This window comes from Octopus bimaculoides, chromosome 6 (genome assembly GCF_001194135.2).
Source record: "Octopus bimaculoides isolate UCB-OBI-ISO-001 chromosome 6, ASM119413v2, whole genome shotgun sequence".
In the NCBI taxonomy this organism is placed as follows: Eukaryota; Metazoa; Mollusca; class Cephalopoda; order Octopoda; family Octopodidae; genus Octopus; species Octopus bimaculoides.
The window spans coordinates 66261846-66271628 of record NC_068986.1 but is presented as its reverse complement, the minus strand read 5'-3'; the positions used below and the strand labels follow the sequence as shown (position 1 = coordinate 66271628).

Sequence of the window (9783 nt, the reverse complement as noted above, 5' to 3'; positions counted from 1 at the left end):
ATATATATATATATATATATATATATATATATATATAAGCACAGACATGACTGTATGGATTAGAAGTTCATTTCACAACTATGTGGTTAGATACATTATTTACATTTGACAGATATTTGTCCCCATCTTGTTTGCTGTTAACACAACGTTTCAGCCGATATACCCTCCAGCCTTCATCAGGTGTCTTGGAGAAACTCAAAGGTCAGAGAATAAAGACTGAAGTCCGTCACTCACCTGTGAAAGCAGTAATTAATGTAAATAGCCGACATCTAGAAAGCTCTGAAGAAGCAGTACTAAACAAAGGTCTCAACTTTGAGACAACTATCAAGTGCATTCCATACTTGGAAATAATAGCCCCTATTGAAGAGATAGCCGTAAAGATACCAAAAGCTCAGGGAGATGAACTAAAGTGGAAAGTGAGACAGGTATTAGAAAAACCGAAACTTTCCAAACCAAACATCACTAAGGAAGAAAAGTTTGCTATCAAAAGACTACAGAGTGACAATTCCATCAAAATACTTCCAGCAGACAAGGGAAATACTACAGTGGTGATGAACAAGTCTGACTACTCTGAAAAGTTAGCAAGTCTTATATATGATGGTAGCTACAACAAAGTAAAAAAAGACCCGACTTTGAAAATAGAGAGGAAGTTGTCACAGATCTTGATTAAGAACAAGGATCACTTTACGCCAATGAAGTACAGACAACTGACTCAACACTACAGTAAACTATCACACATGTACGGTCTTCCTATGATTCACAAGGATGGTATTCCATTAAGACCTATAGTGAGCTGTAGAGGTTCAGCATGTCATCCACTGAGCCGCTTCCTTGTGGATATAATCAGTCCATTAGCAGTAAAGTCAACATCATACGTGAAGGATTACACCCACTTCACAGAATTGAACAATGATGCTCCCATTAAATCCAACCAGATCGTGAGTCTAGATGTGACAAGTCTGTTCACCAAAGGCCCAACTGGTGAAGCACTATTGGTGATTCAAGAAAAACTAGTGACAGATACCCATCTAAAAGAATGCACAAATATACCGATAAGAAACTTGATGGAAATGTTGACCATCTGTGTAGAAACTACCTACTTCAGTATGGACACTGATATATATCGACAAGAAGAGGGTGTAGCTATGGGTTCGCCATTATCGCCGGTAATAGCCAATATATACATGAAATACATTGAGAATTTGGCTTTAGGATCAACACCACTAAAACCAACCTATGGGTGTGATATGTTGATGACACCTTTATACTCTGGCCCCTTCAAGAAGATGTCCAAGTGCTGTTAGATCATCTGAACTCAATAAAGCCGTCAATACAGTGGAAAAAGAAAAAGACAATCAGCTAGCATTCCTGGACATATTAGTAACACACACCAAGTATGGATTCAGGGCATCCGTATATCGCAAGCCGACCTATACTGGATGATACCTCAACTTTAACGCCCACCATCTATACAGTGTAAAGAGAGGGATTGCTCAGTGCCTAAAACATCGTGCAAAGAATATAAGTAGCGATTGTGATACCCACCACAAAAAAATGAATATATATATATGTATTCAGACACACATATATGTACACATATGTGTGTAAATGTCATTTTGATGCTTCTTTATTAATATTACCTAAGTTAAAACTGTGTCTTTGATTACATTAACCATAGTTTCAGCTTCTGATGTATGAAGATTACAAATGACAGCAAAATAGCTTAATTGAAAAACAGGTAAGGATGGAAAAGTAGATGTTAAAATGATGAGACATACACACATGTACTTAATTCTTAATAGTGAATGTTATATGTAAAATAAAAAATATTATTTCAGGCCAATGAACTTGGTTCTAAATCTTTCCAAACATGACTGTATTTATTCATATACAATATGCACTTTTTGCTGGGAGACTTTTAAATTTTAAAATTGGGAAAATAGCTGCATTATGCATGAGAACTGAATCTCACCTATTTTTCTAGTCTCAAATGTGTGGCCATAATCAAGGAGGCATAGCTGGAAGTTATAAATATTTTCCAAAGCTAACTGATGTGTAGCAAAAAGTTTTAAATCACAATAACAATGTTACATTTTTCACCATGATAGAAATCATAATTTAAATAGCATTTTCCATAATGAAAACATTTTCAATTTCAACTAAAATATTAAACGAACATTGGTATTTCATTTTAGGTTCATTCACATTCTGATAAGGAAAATATTAATTTTGTTTCAACAATGAAAGTATTACGTACTGGCCTTCCATACTGAATTTTGTTGACAGTAATTTCATAGGATGTGTGTTTGTCAGCTGTGCAGTTAATGCTGCTTTTGAAATTGCTTTTTGTTTAGTAAAGGATTTGTAAACTTTTTCAATGTACTTATTTGACAGAGCTATTATAATCAATTTGACTAAACTCCTAGTGCACATTATACAGGAGACATTCCTGAGGTTTCATTGTCCATAAAATGGTTCACATTATATGTGAGTGCATATTGTACATAAATATATACACAACCTCCATTTTATTTCATTGCTCTTTTCAAGTTGGAAAGTCTAGAACTGTCTACATGAATTTGGATATCCCTGTTCTTTTGGAACAACTATTTTTACAATGGGAGGCTTTTTTTTTTCCTGTTAACTCCTGAAATGTGAAGACAGAATGGAACCAGTTTTTAGTCCATAGGGTTAATGAAAGGGACAACAAACTAACTGGCTAATTGTGACACCAGCACCTATTCTGGCACGTCAATTTATATATTACTGGTAGGGAGATGAATCGCTGCTATCTCTAGTGGCTGAGTGTCCATCATTGACGAGACTAATTAAGGTCAAAATCATGTGATCTGGTGGTCTTGGCACTGGAGGTAGCAAGGATTTATCTTGCTAGTGAGTGCATTTTGCTCCAAAGAGCCAATATGAGAGTTTCTCTCAAGGTAACTATCACAGTATATTTTGTTCTCATAGAACATCAATGTTTAAGTGAGGATAAATATTACAACATTACGAGTATACAGCATTTGAACTTATGACTCTCTGGTCAGGTTTCCAGCTTTTCAACTCATAGAACCTTAAAAATAATTAGGAATCTTGATGTGATAATAAATTATATAAGTTTATTCAATTCCTTTTATATCTAATTTCTATTTTCAGCTGTTGCGGGTGAAGAGTGAAAAGGTAAACATAAAACAAAATGAAAATATAAGGCAAATGACTTACAAAATGAAAAGAAATGCACACTGATATGTGTAGGATGATGACTTGAATAAAACAATAAAAAATAAACTTAGTGTTATGAAATTTCTAAAAATACACTGTCCAAACAATTCATGATATATGTCTAGGTCTGTGTTCACATGAAGTAGTTTGGTAGGTACCTTGCTCATACTGCTGAATGAATATGCCTTGAAGCAAGCAAAAATTCCAGTTGAATCTTTACTTGATATGTTAAAACTTTTTTTTTTACGAATAGAAAACAGCACTTACTCCGGTCTCTGAGAATGGGAAGAGTCTATTCTCAGACCAAAAATTCAACCTCAATGCTTGTAACAGAAAGGACTCTGCTAAAGACAACACGAGAAAGGTGATAGTGTTAAACAGTGAAGTGAATTGTCTACTACTACCACCACTACCACCCACGAACAAGATTGGTATTATCCAACAGACTTCTACACAATTTCTCTCAAACAAATTTCATTAACAAGTCTTTGGTTAACCTAAGGCTATGATAGAAGATACTTGCTCAAGGTCCAATATAATGGTAGTGAAACTAAAACCACAGTTGTGAAGCAAACACCTTAACCACACAACACAGATGTGACCTTGGCATTAGCATATAATAATAATTCTCGAAATTAATTTTCACCTGTACATTAAAAAGCAACGAATGTAAACTGACTGTAACCTGTTTGACCTTGTCAACATAAATCCATGACTCATTTCCATGATTTCTTTCTCAATGGTGACCTGTATGAGTTTCATAGAACCAGATACTTACAAGACTTCTCCCTGTCATACACTACTGGTTTCATTTCTTTTGAAAATTTCAATTATCAGTAATCATCAGCCCCAAACACAAATGTCTCCTAAGTCCTAGGGACTTAGAGTTGCTGATTATACCAGGTCTCAAAGTGTTAGTTGCATAAGAGGTAGGGTACTAAGTGATCTTAGATAACATCCCCGGCAGCCAGGTGAACCAAGGCAATGTAGAATTCAGTGTTGTGTCCAATACACAATTAAATGGCAGTAGTAAATTTGAATTTAAAATCTAGGACCTGATAATCCAATTCTTATATTCAGTTGGCCATTTCACGTGTACAAGCTTCAGCTGACGCAAGCATCCTGGGTATTATAGAACTTTGCATTCCTGAAAATCTTGTCATTACACAGAATTCTGTAATGTGAAATCTAAATTATGAAAACAATGTTTCATCAGAAGAAAACAAACCCACAGCTTTGTATGATCTCTCATAATTAAAACCACAAGTGTAAGCCATAATACTTCTGCTAACATTTCATGATGTCACGTATAACCAAGATTGCATCACAAAAGCTGACTTTTCACGGACTGTATACAATGGTAAAACACAAATACATTAAGTGTTGGTCCAGTGTTTGGTGATACGCTAAAATAATGCTCTCGGGTGTAGTGTATTGGGAATGAGGAGCTGTGCCGCTGAACAGAGAGCCGGCGAAAGGCTTTCTCCCGCATTACAATTTTTGAAAAAAATCAACATTTTACCACTACTAAAACAGTTGCTGTTCTTTTTAATGTGCCGACATAATCCTTACCTTTTTGTGTTAACCCATGTCTTACAACAGACTGAAAATATTTTGTTCAATCTTTCCGCATTTAGAACTTCCCTGTTTATATATATTTCCCCTTAAACATTAAGCTGGAAAAATCCAAATAAGCATTAGCCACAGTAAATCTCACTCAAGTTATCTTTAAAACTCCCGTAAAACAAAGGGGCTCTGAAAGTGTTACGGGCATTTTCTATACAACAAAGTAGAAAGAAAAATGAAGTGAAATAATATATATAAAAAAACCCCAGCAAATTCATTTAATATAGCATTGATATCAAAGTCATGGCATCCAGTAGCGAGATCAATATCACAAACATACTGTTAATATTAACGATGTACACGGTCAATAGGGACAAGCAGACACACATATAGAAAAAGACAATATAAAGGTATCAATAAACAGAAGGTAAGAAAGAATGACTATAAAAAGAATAACGCCTTGGCTTGGCTGAATTCTGATTTTTAAAAGAATCACATTCACCTTGAATGACTATCGAAAACAAGTTAGAGGTGAATTTTCTATGGAAATAAATCCAGGTCTATTATGATTTAATCAATTTCTATATAGACATAAACGTGACCAAACATGATACAATATCAAATTGTCATAGATATATAACAGAACATAGAAATAGAAAGTATTTAAATGTTCATAGCAAACCTAGCAGCTGCTGTGTTTCATTGAGGAAATTAAATCGATCTTTCTTATCCGTTATCGGTGTTTATTCCGAAGGATGAAAAAAATAGGAAGTTTTTTTTGTTTTTGGTCAAACACTGAACTTAAATGTAGTAAAAGAAATCGGTTTCCAATTTAAGGAAGAAAACGTCTTAACAGGGATGAAATAACAAATATTATGGTTGTGAGGGTTATGCTATTAAAGAACGTGTGGAACTGAGGATGTTTGTTTTCATTTATTAGTTTATCCTGGTTGTCACAATATACACACATGTTGCTGTCGGTGGTGGGGAAATAAATCCTCACTCGGCAATAAAGGCAGAAACAGAAATAAGGAGCAGGAAATTAGTGGTAATGTTAATAATTAGGTAAATTACTAAAATATAAAGAATGCACCGGAATGGTGTTTGAGTATATTAAGTTTAAATAAAGTTCTACTTACGTTTATTTGAGATATCCACATGTAAGAGCGGACGAAAACTGTTGGCGGAAGTTTGGAATTATACTCTCATAACCAAAAGCACTTACTTTAAAATTACTTTTAAAAATCCAGATTTCTTATTTCCACTCTAGTAGAATCAAAGAAAGTGACAGTTAAAATACATCAACATCTCTAACTGATAAAAAAAAGTTGACATTTACTTTAATTTTCATTGATATAACAATAAGCAACTGCTTAAAGAGTTCTTTTTCAGTGCCATTAGATGTTTATACTCCCCAATTTTAAAAGTTTGCTTTCTTAGTAAAAGACTTCGAATAAAGTCTGCTTGTATTTTTCAGCTGCTAATCTAATCCCATAAGATGCCCTTTAAAAATGATAATGATTTGTAAATTATTTAAGCATTATTTCTCGTTTTAATTTTGTTTCCCTTCCAAAGAGCGGCATGGGCTAACTAAATTTCAGAGGGAGGAAGACTTTTAAAAGAATAGCCTTAAGAAAGAACTTCCTTTTTAGTAATAATTACTTCAGTTCGGACCAAGACAGAAAAGGTGAGCATTAAATTATTTGTGTTTCTTGCATGAAACAACCTAGAAATTGCATTGCTTTGTTAGAATCTAACTTCATTCTTGCAATTTCCATTCATTCCTTATTCAAACACACTTTTTCATTGTTGGGAGTCTTAATATGGGCAAAAATACCGATGTTTATTAATTTTAAAATTATTAAACTTTTCTTTTCACTCAGTGATTTAAAAAAAAAAATTGCAATTAATTAGCAGTCAAAGCAGACGTCATTGATAAAGTTATGCTATCAGAATTGATAATGTTTTACTGCAAAGATTTTGCTTTGCTGTGTTTAAATGTCACTTGCAAGTGCGCCTATCTGTCGCTTTCGCCTTCTTGCGCTGATTAGATCGGCATCTAACAAAGCTAACTTTTCCAACTTTATAACGACGACGCCTTTGAAAGAAAATTTATCGGAATTACACACACGTATATTGAAAAAAAAAACAACAAAAAACAAAGTAGTTGGTCACTTTTCCATTCTCATACAATAAATTGCTTTCATTTTTCCATATTTCTCTCAAATAGTATAATATTATTTAGATACTTCTCCAATAGGGAACTGGAATGTCTGCAGACTTGCCATCTAGATTTCTGAAGGATTAATTTATCACACACACAGACAGAGCTGACGTATTGAAATTATTATTAATATTTTTTTTTGCATATATTTGAGTTCTATTTAAATTGTTTTCTAATCCTATAAACTATTGAAGTTACAAATACTCATTCATAGTATGATGATAGGAAAAATGTAAACTAATTTATTTTTCATGTTTAGCTTTTTTAGAGTCAGGATTTGACTGCTATTTTTCAGCGTGGTGGTATCTCTTAGATACCCTGTATTATAATTTAAAATAATTATTACCTTTGATGGTTTTTATTCCCATGCTGACCACTTGATAAGATCAATATTTTAAATATCGATCTTATCCTTATATATATATATATATATATATATATGTGTGTGTGTGTGTGTCTTTTTATCAATGTATCTTTTATAGCTTCCTATAAATGCACGCAATCATTGTGTTATAGAATTTTTTTATGCGTGTGTGTAATGATGCAGGGTATTAATTGTCGTCTTTTTCTACTTTCAAGACTGAGAGATTCGCAAAGCTGAGCCCATGCACCTACGCACGCTTTGTGTTAGTTTGCTTACAAGTGCCAGTTAAACGAAGACCAACCATCAGCCAGTAATCTATGACGTCTTACTGACTTGCTACAATCTGTTCACAAGGAATTGTCTGACTTGAACAGACCAGAACCAGTTGTGGTGAGGCAACCAAAGCAATCACACGGTTTCTGTTGATGGTGCAAACGGTTATTCTCCACTCGGAGTACCTACCAAAAATGGAACTAAGCTTTCTCATCCTTCTTAATCTAGCCACACTTTGGGGTAAGTATTTTCTCTTTTCCAAATTATTTTCTTCTAATTCCGTTTACATCTTGTATGTCGCAAATGAGAGCATCAGTTTTCACCAATTTTGAATCGTATGCTTTCGGAATCTCTTTATATAACAAGTGCATTAGTGCGAACGTTTAGCGCACGGAGGTCTCATAGCTTCGATTCTTTGATGTACCAATCTCACTTCACTCATTGTGAGAAAAGCATGAATATCGCACATTTATCTTACTTTATAAACACTCAAGAATTCAATAATTACCGGCTTTATTGGAAGATCTTCACTTAGGTAAATGTCAAAGAATGTTTTGACAATGTTAGGAAAATATTTGGAAATGTGGTTATGAGGGCTAATTTGAGGTGCTAAATCCAGAGTTCCTCTAGTTGTTGTTTAGCCCTAGGTCAGCTGTAATTGACCAAATCTATCTTCAGAGGCGCTAAGCCGTGGCCATCCAATTTTATTTTCTAGTATACTTCCTTAAATTGAAAGAAAAATGGTCTGCTTTTTCTAGCGGGTCGAGTCACTATGTAGAGCATGTATGGGTAACCTTTTTCGAGAAACAAGGCTCATCATCCGGTGGGCCGCACTCCTAAAAAGGTTTTAAGGTAATTTTTCGTTTGGTGTGCCATTCAGAAAGTCCCCGCGGACTGCTGTTTGCCCTTGACCATTGTAGGGGCTCTCTTTTTGACTTGATGAAGGAACATTTTTAAAGGTAAAAACTCACGATTGTCGGGCACTGATTCGCTTCAGCGTGTTATTTATTTATTTTTTTGTTTAAATTTTAAATGAGGCACTTATTTGACCATGTTGCAGAATTCTTGAGCAAAATAATGAAATCTACGTATCTTCAATAATGAAAATATTACTATAGTATTTTTGGGGGTAATTTTTCAGATTAATACCCGCACGATCTTCACTAGGGTTTTAGGGTTAGTGTTTAGGGTTACGGTTAGGGACGGAATTCCCTAACCGTTACCGTAACCCTAACACTCTAGTGAAGAAAGTGCTGGTGTTAATCTGAAAAATTGCCTTTTTTTGCTTTTGGAATCTCGATAATTACCAAGTACACACCCAATGTGTCTATAGTCAGTATGATGGTGACAGTAATGTATAAATATAGGAAAAGGAAGGATACAAGTGAAAATTGTCTGAAAGTTTTAACTAAATATAATTTCGGTGGAATTTTTCTCACACCATTTACTTCAGAGAACCCCGTATTCAGGATTACCACTTTCTGTGCTGTATATATTTTCTTGAAAGAACTTTTCATATTATAGAAAACGCACTGTACTAATACTTTTATTATTTTTCTTGGGTGTCCTACAATAGATCCCTTACCCTATGGAATCCAGGAATATGAATGAAATAGACGACTTAACTGGGATTTGAACACAAATTTAGTTACAAGTGAACCGGATTTTTTTTTTTTTTAGCAAAGTCTGTAATCTGACGTTCTGCGCTCGATCGTCTCCTCCAATGTTATATCAAAAATAGTTATCAATATAAAGAATACTGTTGTGAAATTATGTAGTGATCCAATGTACATCACTCAGAATGAGTTTTGAAAGCATTTCAGTCAATTCGAAATTTAGATAATTTGCTGGAGGTTACAGAGAACAAAAGCTGTCAGAAGAATTAGTGGGGAAGCTGGTGGTAGATAAAACAATTGCTTTCTAATTGAGATACCAATTTTAAGATCAGTGTTGTAATAGATTTAGAATTGATTAAAATAGTTTCTTTCCAACAGATTTTCATTGTTTTCAAGTTGAAACTTGAGAAAATTGTTATCTCAATGTTTGTACTGCTAGTTTTATACCAGAGTCAAAATACCGAACAAAATATAAAAAGTAAACTTTTCGTTTTATATATATATATATATATATATAT

At 34.0% G+C, this 9783-nt stretch overlaps 2 protein-coding genes across 3 annotated transcripts in view; one reads left to right on the top strand and one right to left on the bottom strand.

Annotated features, from left to right (window-relative positions):
* The window catches only part of LOC106877209 (5-aminolevulinate synthase, non-specific, mitochondrial), a 112360-nt gene extending 106303 nt beyond the window's left edge, over positions 1-6057 (bottom strand). The window contains exon 1 of one of the 2 annotated variants that reach the window (XM_014926060.2): positions 5928-6057. The gene's annotated coding sequence lies outside the window, so the exon portion shown is untranslated. Of the gene's footprint in view, positions 1-5470; positions 5712-5927 lie in introns of those variants that run through there. The other variant, XM_014926061.2, reaches the window with a different exon arrangement.
* A 273-nt stretch (positions 6058-6330) lies between these two features.
* Positions 6331-9783, top strand: part of LOC106877208 (laminin subunit beta-1) — a 173934-nt gene continuing 170481 nt past the window's right edge. Inside the window, exons 1-2 of the mRNA XM_014926058.2 lie at positions 6331-6475; positions 7592-7889. Coding sequence (XP_014781544.1) covers positions 7802-7889 — 88 coding nt within the window. The 5' untranslated portion in view covers positions 6331-6475; positions 7592-7801. The remainder of the gene's footprint in view (positions 6476-7591; positions 7890-9783) is intronic.